The 24,414-nt window shown below is 39.8% G+C and overlaps 1 protein-coding gene across 3 annotated transcripts in view; it reads left to right on the forward strand.

Annotated features, from left to right (window-relative positions):
- The window catches only part of LOC117227058 (monocarboxylate transporter 13), a 237,556-nt gene that overhangs the window by 181,331 nt on the left and 31,811 nt on the right, over positions 1 to 24,414 (forward strand). For all 3 annotated transcript variants that reach the window (XM_033482011.2, XM_033482098.2, XM_033482177.2), the window contains exons 7-8: positions 15,683 to 15,851; positions 20,188 to 20,352. In XM_033482011.2, the coding sequence (XP_033337902.1) occupies positions 15,683 to 15,851; positions 20,188 to 20,352 (334 nt within the window). The remainder of the gene's footprint in view (positions 1 to 15,682; positions 15,852 to 20,187; positions 20,353 to 24,414) is intronic.

The following is a 24,414-nucleotide window of genomic DNA, read 5'->3' on the forward strand; positions in this document are numbered from 1 at the left end:
TGGGCTTCGCCGAATAATTTGCTCGCGTAATCCGGACAATTTTCCAACCAAATAAAAATCCAGACAGTCGAACGATTCCAAACACCGCGGGATAATCCGATTTGATTACTTTTAAAACCCGCCATTTCGGTAGCAAACGATCTATCCGATTTTTAGAAGGCTTGAGGATCTTCATCATTTTTACTAGTCAGCTGTCGTTCGAAAAGACACAACAAGTGTTACAGTCCACTGTGACTCGGTCATCATTTTGGCCAAATTTCATTTTTAGCCACAGCGTTGCAAAAATATATTGTTCCGTTATTTGTTTTTCATTAATTGCGATGACCAAGCATCTCGATTATTATTTTACTTATCAGAGAAAATTTAATCTTCTTAGTTAATTCATTATTAATTGATTTATTTATTATTTTAAATAAGTCAAATATAATTCAAATATAATTCAATATAATTCAAATATGATTCAAATATAATTCAATATAATTCAAATTACAAAGACATATGGCATAACAATTGCTTAACAAAGTGATAAAACTGTCTAAATAGTTCGAGATGTCTTAAACAAAAGACAGAAAATTTTGCAAATTTTCTAAAAAATTTTCTAAAATATTACGTCAGTAAATTTATACGCAAAGATTGATATTTCCCGGTTCCAAGTCGCATAGTCTTTTTCCTGTTAATATCAAATCTGACATAAAGGATTCAGTGGTTAGATTAGAATGGGCGCGGATTGGGTACCTGGATTTCGGAATCCACGCTGAGTGCATTGTTTCGGTTCAACGATTATTTGTAGCCCTTTGGGAGCTGTTCCGGTCGCTAACAAGGGTCGCTCGAGACTCGAGGCTAAGTGTTTAAGAGAACGTGGTTGTTGTAAGCACAAGCGTAGCACTGTTACGCCGAACCTTTGCCGTTTCAACGTTGCTGATCCATTCGCTCCGTCGATTAAAAATCGCATGAAAATCTGCAAAAAGATCGTGACTAAAAATTAAAAATCCAACCACAAATCCGCGTAGCATCTTATACGATTCAGCAAACTTTCGGAAATCTTGGCCCGAAAGGTATCGTGAACTTAGTTGAATGTAATGATTGCGTTCGAAGGTAAATCGAACGTTTATACCAAACCGATAGAATCGATGTCAGGTTGACCATAAAGCGACCGCTCAAGAAGCGTCCCATTTGAAACGGGAGTTCGCAGGCGTGTCGGAATCGGCGCGCAGAAATCGAGCGGACAAAAACCGCGGTTTCAATCGATCCTCTGTTAACTGAATTTTATTGTTGTCGACGAGTCACCTACCAGTCGACGCGCCTCGAAAATCCGTATCGGCGTCACCGAAATGTCAATCCCCGAAGCCTTTCCTTTGGCCGGCGGCCACAGTTTCTCCCGTGAATTGCGGCCCGTCCCGATTAATTACTTGGTTACGCGATTAATTAATCCGACCGTTCTTGCATGACGTTCCCCGGCTGCCTTTGTTTCCATATCTCGCCGCTTGTTTTATCTACCGTCCGGCGATTACACGGGATCGATGGGAAATATTTGCGCCAATTAAACGGGACATCCTGCTTATGATGGTTACTAGGACCGCCGATTCCCATGGGAATTTAAGCTGCGAAATTTCGTGCAAAATTTAACGTGTTTTACGTCGCGAAATATCCCTCTCCTTTCGTAACGATTTGAACAAGCTGAATTTTTTTGTAACTGCGAGTTAAAATTACCATTTCTATTGACGTATAAAACCTGTAGCTCAGATATTACATGCTGATATTACACGCGTTCTTTCGTAACTATTCACGATTTACTCTAAAAGTTTAATTTTAGCCGCGCAACTTGAAGAAAATATTGCTGATCGTTACAGTTTCAATAAGTAGACGTGCTCAGTATAGATCAATAACTAACAGAATTATTTTAAAATATGATAGAAGTCATCCAAGACCAAAATAATCATCAAATCATTTTTAAGCAAAATCACTGAAGCTAGAAATATATTTCGAATCTTCCACGTATCTTCACAAAAATCGACCGTCGTTCACATTTTTTTTAAAATTGCACACTCGTCCGAATGTTGATACAAAAATTCTGAAATACAAAGGAAGGTGCCTGTACCTCTGGTAAAAATGTCAAATAAAACAGTCCCTCCGTTCCCTAGTTAAAAAATAACAAAGCGTATTATTGCGTTGCCCTACGCTGCAGATCCGGCGAAAACGATTCGAAATTCCGTAGCAGCTTATTCTGGAGCACGCAATTTGAAAAATTTCTGTTTTCCTTTCACGGGATTCCAAGTCAATTTCGAGCCTTTTTGCTGCAAGATCCTGATTGTCTATTCTCGTTTCCTCTTCCAGTCCAACAATGGGACAGGAAACGATCGGGACCCAGATGGCGGACACTTTCCGAAACGACGCGAACGCGCGCGCGTTTCCCGCTGATCCATCTTGGCCGATCCCCATCGGGACAATCGCGATCGGATCGACGGGCTGTAAATGCCGCGATTATGGATGTCGCGTGAGCCTCGTGACAAAAGGTCGCCGGGCACAAACAATAGGAACGGTGCACAGATGCCGGCGCACGTTCGGCCGGCGGCCGCGGGGATACGTTGAAAAATGGGAAACGAACGAGTCGAATACCATTTTCGGATCACGAAATCCGGCGGCCAACGCCTGCGGAATCCGCGATATTTGTCCTTTGAAAATCGGCGACCGAGGACAGCCGCATTTTTACCGTGCTCAGTCAGTTAATCCGCTAACAGACGAGCGTATTCGGACCCAGAATCCGACGGAGGCATCTTTGAAATCGAGATCGGCGCCGCTTCCGCAAGATAAGAAACGCCATCGGTGTACCGAAAATCGATCTTTCGAGCTTCCTCGGGGAACAAGGGAGAATTCTAAGTGCGAAAAAGTCGAATCGGAAAGTCTTGTTAGGTTCTAGATCGCGGATTTTGTTTGGATCCATTGTGTAGAAAACAGTGGGCACGTTTAACCCTAGAAAGATAACCATATGACAACGTACAACGCATGCTTTTCTAAGGCGTCAATTTTATGCTAACAATGGATATTTATTTAAGTTAATCTAGTCATTTTAAAGGTTTGGCATTATTGTAAAAATAAAATGCATTTCTATTATACTTTTTTATATTTTAAGTAATTTTAAACTTAAATCACTAGACCTCTATGAAAAATTAACAAAAATCAACAGTCTTCGCAGGCGCCTCTGCGACGTAGGTTATCTTTCTCGGGTTAAAGAATAAGTAGATTAAATGCAAAACAATGCAACCATTTAAAGAATAGGTAGTTCAAACGCAAAACAATGGACAGAGATCGAATGAATAAGTGTGAAAGCGTTTCGTGAATTAATGAAATCAATTGCAAGACACAGTGGAAACGTTTAATGAATAATGAAATCAAATGCAAAACAGTGGAAACGTTCAATGAATAATCACATCAAATGCAATACAGTGAAAACATTTAAAATCCTATTAGATCGAATGTAAGACTCATTGTCCACTAATCATTTGATAAATAAGTAGACTAAAAGCAAAACAATGAAAACATTCGAACTGTATAAAAACAATACTGCATCATTTTCAGGACTTATTATATCCTGCGCCCGATGCAGACCATTGTTATCTCGCACGGGCTAATTATCTCATCTACCAGTTAAATTCCCAAGCGGTTAGCCGAAAATTTTCCCTTCGAAATTTCATTCTACATTATCGTTTTTCCACGACCAGCGTTTTTCGCAGGATAATTAGTTCTCGTGCAACGTCACCGCGCCGCGTTGAACTGCGTCCCGGCCATCGACGTTCTCGAAACGAGATGTAAATGAGCGGTTTTGAAAGTTTCGATTGTCATTTGGCCGTAAAGTCGCGTGTCGCTATTAAAACTCGGTTAATTTCGCGTTCGCCCGAGTGCCGAGAATTATCGGGGAATTTTCGAAATATTTGAGAGCCGGCTCGGCGAACTGGGTCGGGTTTTTTCGTGCGTCGAATTTTCCGGGCGATCTCTTCGAAGGAGCTCCGGGAAATCGTCTATTAACCGGTTAAGATGAAAGTACCTACTATGAAACGCTTTTCAGGGAGTATAGGATTAACGTCGATTTTATTACAAGCGAAATATATTTATACTACTTCGATAGATTAATGTTTCTAGGTAACGTATCGAACTTCGAAATATTTATATACGATGAACGAAAAATGTGTACTTAAAATGCGTCGCAAAAAGTGCGCGATGACGAGAATACTATCTAACTCAGACACTGTATACAGTTCTTTTCATAATAATTATTTATATCTTTTTATTTGTTCGTTCTATTTCGTTTTGGCCTAGGAATATTGAAAATATCTGAAAATAAACAAATAATTGCTGTAACTTCGTGAAGAAAAATCGCAGCCAAGTTTCTTCTTTTTTAAATTAAAGGGGAAGGATCAAACTTTATTCCGCTGTAAACGACGTCTCCGAAAAAAATTTTACAAAGTCCGTGCGTTTCGTCAAACTTGGTAATTTTCAATATGACAAACATGGCCTCGCATTTAAAGGGTTACAGTGGCGAGGTTGCATCAAACTTAAAGTCCAGAAACGTTATCTCAAAGTAGATGTTTCGAGCTTTAATTTAAAAAAGATGTCATCATCCTACAATGATTTTTCGTAGAGTTATCGTCGGTCAAATTTTCACTCATGACGAACATTCTTGTCATAGCATAAAATATTGCCATTTATTCACGACGACTATACTCGTCGAAAGCAGCTAACTGGTTAAATTACTTATGCAACGTACTCTACAATAACATTTGGGAAATATCCGAACGAGCGGGATTCGCAAAACTGGACGCGATCGAGATGAATCTGATGAGCTGGCCGAAATGAACGGAAGCACTCGAGGCCGGGAGAACGGACCGTTCCTGGATCGCGCGATTATGCGACGGATGATCACGATCCATTAAGCTGTACGAAGCCCTCGAGGAAAGTTTCGACGAACGAGCGGCTGCCCACTCGGACCGTGAAATATCGCTGTGATAATTCCGATAAGATTGCCCGTATCTCTCGTTCCTGTCCTCTTCCCGCCGCGCGCCGGCACAGAAAACTTTTCTATTAAAGAGTTCGTACCCATTCTCATAACTCCCCCACCTGCTGATCTCGAATCCGCCGCGGTTTCCGCCTCGAATCGCAGTGACAGACATTCTTTCAATATGGATTAAGTTCGAACTTGATTGGACAACGCAATCCTGAGATATCGCAGCTGTAATTGAAGTCAATTTATTAAGTGGGTGCATTCATGGAAAACGCGATAGCTGAATTATTGCTACGATATTTCAAGATTGAATTGACTAATTAATCTCCAACTTGATAAACTAAGTCTAATTATTGCCGTGATATCTCGAGATTGAATTGATTAATTAAATTCATACTTAATAAATTAACTCGTATTATTGTTTTAATATCTCGAGATTGAATTGATCAATTAAATTCATACTTAATAAATTGACTTTAATTGATCAATTCAATCTTGTGATATCATAACAATAACATAAGTGAATTTATTAAGTATGAATTGAATGATCAATTCCAGCTGGTAACATCATAGGAATAATTAGACATAATTTATCAAGTTTGAATATAATTAGTCAATTTAATCTTGAAATATCGTAGCAATAATTCAGCTATCGCGTATTCCACGAATGCACCTGTTTAATTGCTTCTACCGAGCTGAATTTCGATTTATCCGTCGGCAAAAAATTCACGAAGACTGTTCAAAGCACGGACACAACAGTGCACCAAATCGTCATAATAAAAGATTCCACGATTAAGAAATCCCAAATTCGATCTACAGCATTAAGTTTCAGCATGTGATTGTAGCCTGAATGAATCTTTAATCTGTTATTGTTCCATTTGTAAAACCAATTACAGCGGTTCCCGTATGCGAAGTATTAAAAGCTTCCGATGCGGTACGCGAAATTTTGGGCTGGTTTAATTAAAATCGGCGCAACAATGGCCCCATAAGGGGCGCTATACAATGCTCCATTAAATGTTGAACGAGTGACACAGAATCGCGTATGGTCAGGCGGCTCGTTACAGTTTCCAGAACGAAATAGTTGACAGAACTGGGAACTCGGTATTGACTACAATAGCATCGTTCGCGGACACGCAAGTGGAATGCGTTTACATTGTCGCCGAAGTAGAATTAGTTGGACAGGATCGTGCGCAGTCGGACACGGAGACACCATCAAATATGGAACAAACGGGTGAGTAGAATGAGATTGTCCGAGGACGGATTGACGAAACGGGAGACTCTATCAACAGATAGCTAACGAGGCTTGCGTTTGTGGTAAGGCGAGTAGAAGTGATTCGGTTGGGAACGATGAAAGGGAATAGTAGAATGGGGCTGCGTGTAGTAGACCAGTAGTGCAACATCTCTTCTGAATGATCAATTTAAACGTGATTGCTTCCCAACACAGTTTGCCGGAATCGGCGAAGTAGCGATTGTCGAGCTGACTTGTAAGTTTGATTTGATTTTTACTAACGTCTACAATGCGCGGAAGTGGAATTTGCGGTGGCGAAATTGGACGTTCGATGGAGACATTAATGGAAGACATTTTCAGTGAATCTCTTATTAGACGGATAAATATCATTGAATAATATTGAATGGTTGGAACAACACTCAGGATGAAACATGATACAGTAGTGTAAGTTATAAATAGTCCAATGCAGGAAAATGTGTCAGGCAAGTAGTAGATGAAAAATGTAGTCAGACAAGTGGTAGATGAAAAATGTAATCAGACAAGTAGTAGATGAAAAATGTAGTCAGACAAGTAGTAGATGAAAAATGTAATCAGACAAGTAGTAGATGAAAAATGTAGTCAGACCAGTGATATTTGGAAAAATGTAGTCAGGCAAGTAGTAGATGAAAAACGTAGTCAGGCAAATAGTAAATGAAAAATGTAGTCAGACCAGTGATAGATGGAAAAATGTAGTCAGACCAGTGATATTTGGAAAAATGTAGTCAGGCAAGTAGTAGGTAAAAAATAGAGTCAGACAAGTAGTAAATGAAAAATATAATGAAACCAATAGTAAGTGAAAAAAATATAGTCAGACAAATACTATATCACAGAATATGATGTTACAAGTATTAAATTGTGCAAGATATTAACAGGAATATGATCACGAGTAATAGTAAGTAATAATGAGTAATAGTAATAAGTATCTACAAATATATAAGTATATAATCATACAGTATCGCGTATACGTATCATGTATCTCCAATTTTAATCCTGCCAGTCGCCATGCCAGATTTCCCATCGACTTATTCTACTCGATTAAAATTAGGTCGACACATTCGTCCCAGTTAAATTGATATTGCCACGCTCTCTCCCTGTACATCTTGACTAACGTCAACATACTGTATCTGCTTCAGCCGACATTAATTGGTTCTACCTCTCTAAACCTTATTAATGTATTCCACTTGTTTGCACCGATATCAATATACGCCACTTGCCCCAATCGAACGTGACACACACACGCAATTATACTTACCCGAGTCGAACGTGACGCACACACAATTAGAATCGGGACTAATTAATTCTATCTGTCCGACCTAACAGCGATACGTTCTACCAGCATTCGGTCGATTTACCATCCCCATGCTAGATAAAAATTGCGGCTTCGAATAGAATCAAACCGGTCTTATAAATTCTCTTTCGTGGACGCCGGAAATAGAAAGAAAAAACTGCAACAGATTCGCCAAGCGCATTTTCTGAGCCAGTGGTTTAATAAATATTTAATTCCTATCGGCTGGACACGAACAAGAATATCAGCTTCAGCTTTAATGCCGTGCAGTTTGCATGCACAGCAGTTTGTACTTCGTTCATATTGCATTTCCTTGAACTGCTATCGATCTCATTTACTCGCTTGATCGAGAGTTCAGTCGGAAGCATTTTTATTCCTTTTAACAGCCGTAGACGGGAAATCATTTGGATATTGATTTACATTGATACAGTCGACTCGCCCGGCCTTATACAGCGATTTACTCTGCTCGTCTGACTTAACATTAACCTGTTCCACTTATTTCGCCGTTAACACATTCTCGTTTATCCTTTCGTCCGATTCGAATGCCCTCTCCGCGTAATCAAAAATTCCTGCGTATTTCTCAGGTCTGACCATCGCAATCTTCTTCCACTGGCCTGACAGCGCACTCGTTCTACTGTCAGGTCTCACTGCATGCACTTAGGATCATTTCAGCAGCCCGTTCGGGCACGAACCGCTCGTTTCCCGGCCACACAAGAGAACTGTCCAAGTGGTCCGGCGTCTCATCCTATCAACTATTTATCGACATTTCATCCCGTTCCCCCTCGTGATCGATTTCATCATGCGATTCCAGTCGTCTCGCTTGCTCGGCGCAGGACAGGTCGCCGACGTCGTCTCCGAGACCGGAAAAGAAGGAACACGGTTTTTGCATTATTCATCGACCGTCTCGAACGTGCTTCCTTTTGTTCCTCTGCGCCCTACGAGTCCTCGCCCCCTCGGCCTGCCAACATTTTTCTTCACGGTTTAAGCCGCCGGTCGAACCACTGGCCCCGGAGAAACTTGGTCAATAATTTTCGCGGGTATTAAACGCCCGGAGACCGCGACGCGTCCCATCGATTTCTAGTTAGGCGGTGAGATACCACCGAGGCTTGATAACGCCGATAAGCACGGGCCTCGATGCACCCGGCAACTTAATGAGACTCCGTGCATCACCCTTCTTGTCTTTTTTCCGTCCTCGAACATAGGTTGTCGCACCTAACTCGAACATCTTAAATGATCTTATTTCTGATCGTGAAAAGAAGCGAGGCTTCTAAACGGAATTTGGTTTGCTTAAACGATTTACCACGTTGATGGAATTTCTGTGCTTTGTGAGTATTTGTTGCTATATATTACTAGATATTGCTACAAATTACTACATATTACTATATACTACTAGAAATTAATATGTACTACTTTTTAATACTATATGTTAGTACGATTTACTATATGTTACTATATGTTGCTACATATTATTGTATATTACTATTAATTACTATAAATTATTATAAATTACTATATATCAATAGATGTTACTACGTATTAGTATTTGTTACTAATACTACTGAATGTCTGATTCAGTTCAATTTATTTAACTTTTCTGACTCAGTCTAACATATTTCACTTGTCTGACTCAGTACAACATTTTCTATTGTCTGACTCAAACCAGAATATTTCTAATGTCTGACTCAGTCTAATATATTTCACTTATCTGACTCAGTACACACACACACACAACATTTTTTCACTGTCTGACTCAAACCAGAATATTTCTAATGTCTGACTCAGTCTAACATATTTCACTTATCTGACTCAGTACAACATTTTTCTACTGTCTGACTCAAACCAGACTATTTCTAATGTCTAATTCAGTCCAACATTTTCAACTGTCCGGCTCAGTCTAACATATTTCACTTCTCTAACTTAGTACAACATTTTCTACTGTCTGACTAAAACGAGAATATTTCTAATGTCTGACTCAGTCCAACATTTTTAACTGTCTGATCTAGTGCAACATTTTCTACTGTCTGACTCAGTCTAACATATTTCACTTGTCTGACTCAGTGCAACATTTTTCTATTATCTGACTCAGTATAACGAATTTCGTTTGTCTGCCCCAGTACAACATTTTTTACTGTCTGATCTAGTCCAACATTTTCTACTTTCTAACTCAATCTAACATATTTCACTTGTCTGACTCAGTCTAACATATTTCACTTGTCTGACTCAGTCTAACATATTTCACTTGTCTGACTCAATCTAACGTCTGACTCAGTACAAGATTTTTCTACTGTCTGACTCGAACCAGAATATTCCTAATGTCTAACTCAGACCAACATTTTCAACTGTCTGATCTAGCCCAACATTTCCTACCGTCTGGCTCAGTCCAACATATTTCGCTTGTCTGACCAAAACCATCTTCATCCACTTGTCTAACCGTTCACGATCTGTATCACTGTTTCATCGTCTATGTATATCGTCAAGAACGTTGCGAGATTGGTTTTGCAACCCCATTCATGCTACGAGGTGTACGTGACTAAAGTGGTCGATTAGAATCTCCAGGTGAGATGATCTACCATGAACGATCTTGTATCACGACGAAGCATGTAGTCGTTGATATAGCAAGTACTCTTTCCATCATTTCCATGTACAATGTTACACACTCGACTGCATTAAACTAACATTATATTATCACAATATTGCATTAACTAACAATATCATCGCAATATTGCATTAACCAACAATATTATCACGTCAGACGAAAGTCTTCGTCTAATTATCGATGATATACCACCTTGTTCCACGAAATTATTTCGAACTGTCCATTCTCCAAAATGTTTCACCACGAAGGATAATTCTGGAACGGACAAGCTGTCGATCTCGTATCTTTCGGCCGAACAGTTTATCCGAAAATTATCTTCGCCGCGTTAATACAGGAAACCTTTCAGTAAATCCGTGTCGAGTTTCTGAGTCGGGTAATTGGACCATTATCGAATGCCTGGGCCAGTTTACCAGCAGTTTGACGATCGCCAGGGACCGTGGCCGAAATATTCGTCGGGCAGTGCGGCACGTGTAACAGTAAACCGCGGTTCCCCGTTAATGAAATCTTCGATTTACGCGGCTGGTCGGCCTTAAGGCGCGCGTATCGCACATCGTTGCTCTGCGTGCATGTGCACAGCCATCGATTTTACAGAGCTGCGAGCACGTTACGCTCGGCCGCTGATAATTGGGCTCCCCGGAACATTGGGAACGCATTCCCATTTCCACGGAAACGAGTTTCGGCCGGTTCCTCGGCTTCTTGACGTCGTTGAAAAGTTCTCATCGTTTCGAGCATAGTTGCCGCGGAGTTGCGAGAATATTGTCTGTGTTCCCGCGATTATTTTACACCGAGTGAAAAACTATGCAGTAGTCGATGTACGTTGATCGAGTCCCTACAAATTTACTTGTTCTGCAATGCTTGTCTGTTGGACAATATATTGCTTGTCTGAGCATAGCACATGATCAACTACTTGTCTGGTTATATTGCCGAGTGAAAAACTATGCAGTAGTCGATGTACGTTGATCGAGTCCCTTCAAATTTACTTCTTCTGCAATGCTTGTCTGTTGGACAATATATTGCTTGTCTGAGCATAGCACATGATCAACTACTTGTCTGGTTATATTGCCGAGTGAAAAACTATGCAATAGTCGATGTACGTTGATCGAGTCCCTTCAAATTTACTTGTTCTGCAATGCTTTTCTGTTGGACAATATATTGCTTGTCTGAGCATAGTATATGATCAACTACTTGTCTGGCTATATTGCTGAGTGAAAAACTATGCAATAGTCGATGTACGTTGATCGAGTCCCTTCAAACTTACTTCTTCTGTAATGCTTGTCTGTTGGACAATATATTGCTTGTCTGAGCATAGCACATGATCAACTACTTGCCTGGCTATATTGCCGAGTGAAAAGCTATGCAGTAGTCGATGTACGTTGATCGAGTCCCTTCATATTTACTTCTTCTGCAATGCTTGTCTATTGGACAATATACTGCTTGTCCGAGCATAGTACATGATCAACTACTTGTCTAGCTATATTGCACAATCTGCACAACTTCCGCTTTGTGTCGGCCGTGTTGAACGCAGCAGCGCAAGTCGGACAAGACGATTACCACTGTATCAGATGGAAGAAGTGGTATGAGCTGATATAGTCGGACGAGTAGAACGAGTCAGGCAAGTGACGCGCGTCGATAGAAAGTCGTACAAGTGGAACGTGGCGATATAAAATCGTGCAAGTGAAACGTGGCAATACATAGAAAGTCGTGAAAGTTGAACGTACCGATATAAAATCAGACAAAAGGACTAGTATTTTATAGATCGGAGAAAGTGATCCGAATTGTGACATAGTCGGACGAGTGCAACAGATCAGACGAATGTTTCATTGAATCGCACAAGTATGTGGGACGCGTGGATATAAAATCACGTCCGATTCTATAAATCGTATAAATAAAAAGCTACATAAATTAAAGATTGAAGAAAGCGATATGAACTGTCGCGTACTCATATAAGCAGAGCAAGTCGGTCGAATTATGTACTAAAAAAACTAAATCGAACAAGTGGAGTGTATCGATATAAAATCAGACGAAACGAATACTAATAATAATACTAATAACTAATACTAATAATACTGATAATACGTCGACTAATAATACTGCCGATTAACGACTAATAATACTGTAAATAATACTAATAATAATACTAAATCGTATCAGACAAGTAGATCGTTCCAACAATAATACAATTAAATGAAATTTCTTCGCAACGTTCTCCGTGCGAAGTAAAATATATCATTATAAGATCAGACAGCTGCCGCTATAAAAATTATATAATACAGTACGAACCGTAATATAGTCAGACAAGTAGAACGAACGATACCTGTCAATAACAATTCCCGCAAGTAGAACGAATCAGGCTTATCCAAGCGAAGTAAATCAATGTAAAATCAGACAAGACAAGCTCCGACTAAACCGTAGAAAATAGCATGATCTATGGGCGCGTTGCGGCAAGTAGGACAATCCAATCAAACGGAACAGTCCGACGTTAAATCAGAAATAGCGTATATCCCGGCAGAGATCCTGAAATACACAACAAGCATCACAGTCAGCGAAACAGAGCGACTCCGTGTGACGATCCCAATCCCAGGGAAGTTATGCCGGTTAGATTCCCGTGGTCCAGCAAATTCGAGCTTGACATTCTGCAGCTCGCGGACAGCATTACTTTAATTAATGCTTTCGTGGCGCTGCGCTGGCGGCCGACGCGAATCGTTAATTAGTCTCGCATCGGACCGGAGCAAATCACCGGCGCATCCTCGGCACATTGTTCCCGTTTCTCGGGGAATGGTAGTAGTAGGAACAAGAACCCTCGAGCAATAAAATTCCAAACAGTCGGCCCTTAGGGTGGATTCCGTCTCGCTGTTTACTACCACTTCGTCACGGTGAACAGTAAAAAGCGGGGACAGAGGAGAGAAGGAAGGACAGAGAAAGAGAAAGAGAGAGAGAGAGAGTGAGAGAGGAAAGTATCCTGGCCAGGAGCAGCACGCTAGCCCGAGCCCTTTCACTCGTAGGAGCTAATTAAAAAATCATAACACAAAGCGCGACCGTCTCGCGTTTAATTACGAGAATCGGCCGGCGGTGAATCGCGTCAGGCGTCTTCGCCTTCCCCTAATTAAGCATGAAGGAGGAATAAGCGGCCGCGGAACGCTCGCGAGCGGCACTCCGGCCCGCGATTCAAGGGTGAATGCGGCCGGAAAAGAAGGCCACGAGCGATCCGAGACCCTCGAAAATTGTATAAAATTTTCGAAACTCGCCGACTCGCGGTCTCGCGCGCACCGCTAAATGAGGCTCGTTCTCTCCGCTGTGTTCCCCACTCGTCCTTCTCCCCGCTTTCTCCTTTTTATCCGCCTCTATCTTCCTCACCTTCTCGGCCTCTGTCTTCTCCTGTCCTTCGTTCCGGCTCCTCCGACCGCGCTCGCTCTTTTTATTTAATGATGCGCCACTTTGCCGGCGTCGCGCCATCAAAGTTGTCTCTCGTTAGAACGTCCACGATTCACACAGCGCAAAAGGAGCGCGCTCGTAGGGATTGGATAAAGCGAGCGCCGCCCTCGGGATCGTCCGCATTTAATCCGGGCGGTGGCGTGTCGCGCCCGCGTAATTTCAATAAAAAGAAATAAAATCGCGAGAGATGCGAGCCGGAAATTGCGAGGCGATGCCGCCTTTCTGCTAGTTAAATGCGACGACCGCCGACCAAACGGTACCCCGGAGAGGACCGGCTGCGGATTAGGAGGTGTCCTCGAGACGCGCGTTTACGCGTGGCCCGCGCCCGCGCGCGCGCGCTTAAAAATAATCGCCGTAAGGGCCGGAAATACTTCGCCCGGAACGCAGCCGACGCTTCTTTGTTGCGGGAACTGCGCCGAGCGGAACCGAGTGCTGTAATTAAGTTTTTACCGGTAACGTTGCTCCTCGCGGGAACGCGAACGCCGCCGTTCCTCGGTCTTTCTTTTCTGTTACTTGCACGGAGCCTCCTGCTATGATGAAACAATTTCATATGCGGCGGATTAACGATCTTTATCCTCGTACCGGAAATTCTCCGCCAAGTTTGCCGCGCATTGGAGAATTTTATGGACAGGATTATTCGGAGAATTGTTAAAGAACAATTTTGAGAGCTGTAAATGATGAAGGAAATATTAAGGGCGAATCCTAAGTAAATTCGAAATCATTCCAAAGCGAAATCTAAATTATTCCGAAATCATCCCAAAGCGAATTCTAAATTATTCCAAAGCGAATCCTAAATAATTCCAAAGTGAATTCTAAATTATTCCAAAATAATCCCAAAGTGAATCCTAAATTATTCCAAAATAATTCTAAGGCAAATCCTAAATTATTCCAAAATCATCCCAAAGCGAATTCTAAATTATTCTAAAATAATTCTAAGGCGAATCCTAAATTATTCCAAAATAATTCCAAAGCGAATCCTAAATTATTCCAAAATAGTTCTAAGACGAATCCTAAATTATCCCAAAATCATCCCAAAGCGAATTCTAAATTATTTCAAAGCGAATCCTAAATTATTCCAAAATAATTCTAAGGCGAATCCTAAATTATTCCAAAATCATCCCAAAGCGAATTCTAAATTATTCCAAAGCGAATCCTAAATAATTCCAAAGTGAATTCTAAATTATTCCAAAATAATTCCAAAGTGAATCCTAAATTATTCCAAAATAATTCTAAGGCAAATCCTAAATAATTCCAAAGTAATTCCAAAGCGAATCCTAGATTATTCCAAAATAATTCCAAAGCGAATCCTAAATTATTCCAAAATAATTCCAAAGCGAATCCTAAATTATTCCAAAATAATTCTAAGACGAATCCTAAATTATCCCAAAATCATCCCAAAGCGAATTCTAAATTATTCCAAAGCGAATCCTAAATTACTCCCAAATAATTCTAAGGCGAATCCTAAATTATTCCAAAATCATCCCAAAGCGAATCCTAAATAATTCCAAAGTGTATTCTAAATTATTCCAAAATAATTCCAAAGTGAATCCTAAATTATTCCAAAATAATTCTAAGGCGAATCCTAAATTATTCCAAAATAGTTCTAAGACGAATCATAAATTATCCCAAAATCATCCCAAAGCGAATTCTAAATTATTCCAAAGTGAATCCTAAATTATTCCAAAATAGTTCTAAGACGAATCCTAAATTATCCCAAAATCATCCCAAAGCGAATTCTAAATTATTCCAAAGTGAATCCTAAACAATCCCAAAATAATTCCAAAGCAAATCCTAAACAATCCCAAAATCATTCCAAAGCGAATCCTAAACAATCCCAAAATCATTCCAAAGCGAATCCTAAATAATTCCAATGTCAATCCAATATAATCACGCCGTCAATTCGAAATAGTTCTAAAACCCATCGACCAAGCTATGTGTCCATGATCATGACTTCAATAACGGAGCTGCGAAAGTGGAAATTTGTAGAAAGTTCGGCCGTTTATGGCCGAGCATTAATTGATAAAGAAACACGGGGGTTGGGCCATCCTGTCGCAAGCATAGTGTTTGGCCACGTAGCCTAAAGTAACTATCGAATTAACGTTTTAGCATGGGCCGGAGCATTGAGTGCTGCGGTTTCCCGTGGTTCAGCCCCGTTCGTCGTCTGCGTGTGTCGCCGAGGAAATACAAGGTTTACGGCAGTGATTGGCGGTCTCGTGCTGGCATTGGCCTCCCTCGTCACCTCGTTCGCCGTCGAACTACACCAGGTGCTCCTTAGGTGAGTAAGAAGTCTCCTAATCGCATTGACAGCCCGTCAACCGGTGACTTAATCGACTGCCACCGCCACGTGTCGGGACTGAGAGGCTGATTCCGAGTTGTTTGCGAGAGAATTGCCCGAGAATTCGGAAAACTTGGCTCGTTAACCCTTAAGGGTCACACTCGTTAACATTGAACCTACCGTGCCAATATTAACGACTTCATCATTTCTGTTCTAAATTTATTGAAATCATTATTATGGATTATTAGGATTATTAGGATTAGGATTATTAGGTGTTTTATTATTATATAAATTTATTTAGATAATATTATATAATTATATAGTATTATATTATATATAATATCAATTAATATTATATTTATGTTATAATATTATATATTATAAAATATTATAATATTATAATATTATATTATATTATATTAATATTATTATATTATAATATTATATTATATTAACATTATAATATTATAATATTATATTATATTATATTAATATTATTATATTATAATATTATATTATATTAACATTATAATATTATAATATTATATTATATTATATTATATTATATTATATTAATATTATTATCAATATTATAATAATATTAATATTATATAATTATGTAATATTTATATATATTTTAAATATACTATACATAATAAATTATATTACATAAATGACTATTATCTCTTTTGTAGAAATTAATAATTAGGAATTTTATCGTTAAGAAAGCGCGATAAAATATAAATAAATTCAGTCTAACGGGCGTTAGTCATTATTATTGCGCGCGGTATGTTTAGTGTTGAAGGAATCATCAAAAGCAACTTTGGAAACGCGACGTTAATTAACGTAAAATGATTCGTTTATCACTGATTATCATAATATTGACAAACGAAAACAATTTGGCTTTTCGTAACTATTTGAAGTGAACAGTGAAATCGGGACGACTAATTAATTTCTGTCAAGGGTTAAGGGCGAGGAAGTCGGCGAATACTGTGCACATTTGGAACCGTTTCTCGTCAGATCAATAGACCATCTACCGTCCGTGGAACCTCTCTGCTTTGACGTTCTCAGCTTCATGAATTTAACGCATTTCTTCCTCGTTGAAAGAGAATTATGCTTCTGAAAGTGGAACAAGAACGGTGTATGGTCAGACAAGTGGAACGAGACTGTCTACAATTGGGTGGTAAAATTTTATACGTTCTTCATCAAATGAAATGTCGATGAACATTTCTGAACCTTTCTGATCCGGGAAGTATAAATAAGTATGTATGATCGGACAAGTAGATTTTGGATCGTCTATACCTAGACAAGTGGAGTAGGACTGCGTGTAGTCGGACAATAGGGTGTTCCGTAGTCAAGATAACTAGATTGGGCTCGTCCGTAATCAGGCAAGTAGATTAACCTCGTTTAAGTTAGACGAGTAAAGTGAAACTCATCCGGAGACAAGTAGAACGGGACGTCTTCGTGCGAGCCAGTAGATAAGATCTGTCAATGATCCGACAAGCGAGACAGGCTAATGTTAAATAGGTTGAGTGCGCGAATATCCATTCGAAAAATTCCCACAATTCCCACAAATTCAAACTCATTTAATATTAAAAACCGTGTCAGTCAAACTAATAGGATTTATATATTTTTTTACTTTATACTTATTAACTCTTTGCACTCGAAGCCATTTTCACTGTAAATCTAAATTAACTTATTTTTGACCTATAATATTTCCATTTTATATGACAAAGTGTATTTTCATGCATATGAAATTGAGTCTTGTGGCTCATACAACAGTTAGACTTTTAATCTTTTTATATCTAAGCTTTGATAATATAAATATTATTTTGGAACGTGATGTAATAATTTTAGCGGTGCCTCAGAGTCACCACTCGAGTGCAAAGGGTTAAAATTACGAACGAACTTTTCAATTCAAACGAACGTTATAATAAATACAGCGAAAGGATTCAATAAATTCAGTCCTGTTATTCTTAGAAAAGTCAGTCATTTTTAGAACTCGGTAGGCTTAGTATTAATTGATAAAACCACGTCTAGAAAATTTATAATGAAAAATACTAGATTGACACTTTCCTGTTCAAAAAGTCCTAACAACAGTCAGTTCGTTCAATATATTACAATAAAAATGAAATTCAAAAGTAACCGACACGGCGCTCAATGTGTTAAATATTTTTGCTATCGAAAGAATACGATTTCAACATTGCGAATAACAAATGACTTTCCCTCCCCGCGGAATAATTAAACCCCACTCAACGTGTTGTTTCCATTTGCCTCCATTTTTGTCTTCGTCGTTGAAAAGACCGCAAATTAATACGCGTTTCGCCGGAAAAAGGGGACGGCGAATCCTTTCGTCGGTGTTCCCCACGCAAATTTGTTTTCCTAAGCAATTAAGGCACGCCCGTGCATTTACCATTCGCGGCGAACGCAAGACAAATTAGCGGACTTTGCGCGACCCGCCACGGTGTTTGCAGCGGCCCGCGTGCCAACTATGAAACGCGTCTGCCATTTATTTCGCGGACAGAGTCGACGACGGCGGTCCCAGAAGTTTGGCCATTCATTTTCAGAAAAAAATTTCATTTGCTCATACCGATGGCCTAGCGAACGCGTGGTCGCCGGGGGAAATAGATTGGCACCTTTTGAAAACGGAATAATTTTTTACTAAACTACTAATTAATTCAATTATTTATTTATTGGATAATTATTCATTAATTTAACTGTGCCAAAGGACTTGATTTTTTTCTTTTTTGGACGTCAGACTAATACAATAAATAATAAGCAAAGCACCGACTTCGATTAAATTTTTAAATCACGCATTTTTAAATTTTCGTTATAGCTTCGAATTAAAAAAATTGAGATAATATAATTTCTTAATTTTTATACCACTTAAAGCATCGACTTCGATCAAATTTTTAAACCACGCATTTTTAAATTTTCATTATAGCCTCGAATTAAAAAAATTGAGATAATATAATTTCTTAATTTTTATACCATTTTAACCAACTGCAATCTTTGCGAAAATTTTTTACTGATAATTCGACAATCTGGACATCTGAAAAAGAATCGTTTGGTCCAATTTTTAAAGAGTTATTCCGTTTTAAATGGTGTCAACGCGTGTATATTGACAATGAAGACACTTCTTGAAAATTGTAATTGGAAGCATAAGTATTAACAGTTTCAAACTAACTATTTTTACCGAAAAAATACATATTGTTTCATTGATATTCTGCGGGATCTACGTATAATGTACTAAATAGAACGAACATTCAGGAATGTTGCGGCGAAGAAATTCGCGTTCGCCAAGCAAATACCGTGAACAGATGGTTCCCCGTAATCCCATTCTCGACAGTGCAGCAGACGGTGTTAAAAGTGGGCTGCCCGAACGATTAATAGTACTTACCGATCTTGACACAAACGATTAGTTAACGTAACGCTTCCCTTTTCTGCTCCGAGCTTGACGAAGACTCTGCTGAATTCACGACTAAATCGCCTCGCTAGAGAAAAGCATCAAACTATCTTCAATAGTTAGATAGATAGATAGATTCTATCTTCAAAATTCTCACCAACAATAGAAGCACTATTTCTCCCTCGTTGCTCCTGAATTCTAGATTTTGCATCGAAACGGTAGAAACCGTCCACCGAGACGGTTCGTTTCAGTCGAACCGAAACAAAGAAAAGCATTAAACAGCTGATTCTATCTCAGAGATTCTCCCCAACAAGAGGAGCACTATTTCTTCTTCGTTATTCCTGAATCCTACATTTTGCATCGAAACGGTAGAAACCGTCCTCTGAAACGAACCGTCTCAGTCGAATAAAAACAACGGACCACAAGGCAGCGCGGCGGTTCTAATGTTAATTAAGTTCCCGTACACGAAGCCAGAGGCTTCTCGACGCAGTAAACAATGTCATTGAGAACATCCGTAGCCGGTGAAACAGCATCTGGTGAATAATTCTGGTTAGCACGGGGTGGCCCGGCCGAATCGTTAAAGGATAGAGCGAAGAGGGGCTAAGATATTTACCCGAAATTCGGCGGGCCGTGCGCAGGATAAACAGGGGCGGACTATCTGTTGATGAATAATGAATATCGCTGTGTGTCTGATTCCACGAGAAACGGTAACCAAGTGGGCCCGGGCGAGGCCGCGAGCGCTCGGAGTCACCGAGTCACAAAGTTGCTCGCGCTCTCCCCCTTCGATCCGCTGCCACCTGTCGGAAGGATTTTATCCTTGGGAGAATTGTCAAGCTATTCTCCCCGGTCGAGCCGCAGCGCGTGTTTCCACGGTTGTTTCTCGAGGCCGGCGAGCAATGGAGAGCGATTCACCGTTGCAAAATGTAACAGCTACGGGCTGGTGCTGGGTACCGGCGCCGGCCTCGTGAGAGAAACTGCCGGCGTGGTGCTGGGCCATTACTTCAGAAAACGACGAGAGTTCGTCGAGATGGTGGTGCAAGCTGGCGTGGGCGTGGGAATAGTACTCTTCAGCGTCGTCTACAGAGAGGCGGTCGGGTAAGTTATTACATGTATTTCCGGTGCCGCGACGAGAGACGCGAGAACACGCGACACGCGGGGACAACTGCCGCGACGCGACGCGCCGCGCCGATGCGAACAATAGGCGTCATCGGCCCGGAATGACGAGAGTGTCTGTTGCTTACGGCTGCCCGAGACTGTCTGAGGATCGCCGGAGCCACTCCAAGCTCCCTCGACGCGCGTTTGATTGACCGTCTGCGACCGTTCCTCGGTGAACCTACGCGGCTCTGTCGCACGGAAACTGCCGACGTTTTCTGATATTGCTCCCTTTGGTCGGCGAAAGTTTCGGGAATCGTTTCGGCTTGGATGGTACAACGATGACAGTGAAACGGGTTCACGGAGCTGAGGGGGGCTAGGGCTGGGTTTGATCGGGCGAGTGGAGAAAGTTGGGATTCTGGTAGACAAAGTAGAGAAATCGGTACTTGGTCAGTCAAGTAGAAGGGGAGGCATTTAGTCGGACAAGTGGAAGAGTGAGCATTTAGTCGGACGAGTAGAAGAGTGAGCACTTAGTCAAACAAGTAGAAGAAGGAGCACTTGATCAGACAAGTAGAATAGGGAGCATTTAGTTAGACAAGTAGAAGAGTGAGCTCTTAATCAAACAAGTAGAAGAATGAGCTCTTGGTCGGACAAGTAAAACTGGATGAATTTAGTCAGACAAGTAGAAGAAGGAGCACTTAATCAGACAAGTAGAAGAGTGAGCTCTTAATCAAACAAGTAGAAGAATGAGCTCTTGGTCGGACAAGTAAAAGTGGATGCATTTAGTCAGACAAGTAGAAGAAGGAGCACTTAATCAGACAAGTAGAAGAGGGAGCACTTAATCAAACATGTAGAAGAATGAGCTCTTATTCAGACAAGTAAAAGTGGATGCATTTAGTCAGACAAGTAAAAGAATCAGCTCTTGTTTAGACAAGTAGAAGAGCGAGCACTTAGTCAGCCAAGTAGAAGAGTCAGCAATTGATCGGACACGAAAAAAAATCAGCACCTGGTCAAACAAGTCCAAAAAGTCAGTATTTAGTCAAAAAATAAACAGCATCCACTTTTCATTTTTGCTAAACAACGAAGTTGAACATTACAATTTATCCAATTAAATCTACATTTTATTTTTACCAAATAATAAAGTCGAATATTATCAACTGAACGAAACGTATCTTCTTTTCAATTTCGCTAAGTAATAAAGTCGCGTATAAAACGTTCGGTTCAATCGAATCCATTTTCCATTTTGGTGAAATAACGAAGTTGAATGAAACAGTATCGGATCAGGACTAAGAAAGCTGGCTTCTGTGTCAGAACAAAGGAAATCGCGCATTGACTGTTAAATCTATTTTTTCTGTAAAGCGCCCTTCAGTCGCTCGAAGTAATTGATTTTATTACTAGGGCAGAGTATAGACAGTGACTTAGCAATCTGAAAGAACCGTTCGAGAAGGGAAATCAATTTCCACGTAACGAACCGTCCCATCGGGAAGGTAACCATTACCATATGACACTTCAAAGGGGAACGTAGTTTCTAACTGGAATCGAGTAGCAATCCCGACGACGATATCGGGGAATATCTCTCCGCGGCAGGCTCTTTGTCGACCGGGGCTTTTTTTCGCTTCGAGGAAAATCGATTGTTTCTCAAACAGAGGCAGAAAAAACGATCTCCCCCAGATCGCCGGAACGGTGACATCAAAGGATCGCGAAGATCACAGAGGCGTTCTAATAAGTATCGGCAGACGATCACGTTCGTCGCGTGAATTATTCGTCGGCCGAAATCTCCCGGCTCGATCTCGCGAAACGAAATTGCTTTATCCGGACACGCGTGACACGCTCGGCGTTGATTAACATGACGCCGAAGACGGGAACAAAGAAACGTCTGTGTATCGAATATCGAAAGCTTACGCTTGTTTACATCGAATCGGCCGTGTTTGTCGACGTTAATTGAAAGCCAGAAAAAAACGTATCGATGCTGGAAACTGCGGGAGAAGTTCAACGAAAACACAGCGATTTTCGTGGGGAAAAAAATGCAGCGCAGTTTCGAACAGTTTCTGTTTTTCTAGTTTATTTGCAGTGCAAAGAAACGGTAATTGAATCTTGTCGATCGTAAATACCGATCGCTGTTCCTTCTTCTTTTTATTGTTATCCCGACCAGAGGCCTGCGATTTTTCGTTGTAAAATTCTAGCTTGTAATGCTGTTCCTTTGTGAAATGTTAGCTGCAATTGAGCCAGATAAAAATCCAACAAATCGGTCCAATATTCGAAATGGATCCCCACTTGGGAATTGGTTTACCGAAAACCCCGTGGAAACCGGTCAGCCCAGCCGCAAAGCGAAAGGCGATCCTAATTCCGGGAACCTAGAAAATCCTCAAACACGAATTACTTTTCCCGTTGCTCCGAATTGCGTTAATGGATTGATCACGTTCTCCTACTAGATATTATCGTCGATAACGAGCGAAGCACCGGTGCTTCCTTTAATTAAACGAACGAACGAACGATCGTAAATCCGATCGAGACAGTGCTCATAATTAAATTTCGCGGGTAACGCGGGAAATGCGGCGGAAAGAAACCGAAACCCTGGATCCCGATCGTACGAATCTAATCGGTAAATACGCTTCGTGGAGGCACGAAATCTCGAGCTTCGCAAAAACGAACAAAAATTCGAGCTTCGGAGATTTTAAGCGAAGCATCAGAATCATTCGAGATGTATGTACTTTAACGTTAGGTTGTGTTAGTATAAAAATTGAAAATTCGAACAAACGTATGATCATTATTTGTATACGGCAGCATAAGTTTAATGAGCGCAATAAAAGCAATATTGTTCGAATGGTACGTTAAATAATATTTAAATCGTGTGCAAAGTGTTCTCGTTTATAGATCATTGGCCTTTGATTATATTTATTAGATGCACAAATTAATTTTGCATTTTCTTCGTGGTTTCATTGATTATTTATGTAATCAATTATTTATATACAATCATAAAACAGCTCACTCTTGAAAACGATCTCTTTTTATACATTCGACACAATTTGCAAGTAATTATTGGAAGCCTAATACGACGAGTAAAATATTCTCGTTTATAGATCATTGGCCTTTGATTATATTTATCAGATGCACAAATTAATTTTGCATTTTCTTTGTGGTTTCATTGATTATTTATGTAATCAATTATTTATATACAAGCATAAAACAGCTCACTCTTGAAAACGATCTCTTTTTATACATTCGCCACAATTTGCAAGTAATTATTGGAAGCCTAATACGACGAGTAAAATATTCTCGTTTATAGATCATTGGCCTTTGATTATATTTATTAGATGCACAAATTAATTTTGCATTTTCTTTGTGGTTTCATTGATTATTTATGTAATCAATTATTTATATACAAGCATAAAACAGCTCACTCTTGAAAACAATCTCTTTTTATACATTCGCCACAATTTGCAAGTAATTATTGGAAGCCTAATACGACGAGTAAAATATTCTCGTTTATAGATCATTGGCCTTTGATTATATTTATTAGATGCACAAATTAATTTTGCATTTTCTTTGTGGTTTCATTGATTATTTATGTAATCAATTATTTATATACAAGCATAAAACAGCTCACTCTTGAAAACAATCTCTTTTTATACATTCGCCACAATTTGCAAGTAATTATTGGAAGCCTAATACGACGAGTAAAATATTCTCGTTTATAGATCATTGGCCTTTGATTATATTTATTAGATGCACAAATTAATTTTGCATTTTCTTTGTGGTTTCATTGATTATTTATGTAATCAATTATTTATATACAAGCATAAAACAGCTCACTCTTGAAAACGATCTCTTTTTATACATTCGACACAATTTGCAAGTAATTAACGGAAACCTAATACGACGAGTAAAATATTCTCGTTTATAGATCATTGGCCTTTGATTATATTTATTAGATACACAAATTAATTTTGCATTTTCTTCGTGGTTTCATTGATTATTTATGTAATCAATTATTTATATACAAGCATAAAACAGCTCACTCTTGAAAACAATCTCTTTTTATACATTCGCCACAATTTGCAAGTA

The sequence above is a fragment of the Megalopta genalis genome, chromosome 1, assembly GCF_051020955.1.
Source record: "Megalopta genalis isolate 19385.01 chromosome 1, iyMegGena1_principal, whole genome shotgun sequence".
NCBI lineage: Eukaryota > Metazoa > Arthropoda > Insecta > Hymenoptera > Halictidae > Megalopta > Megalopta genalis.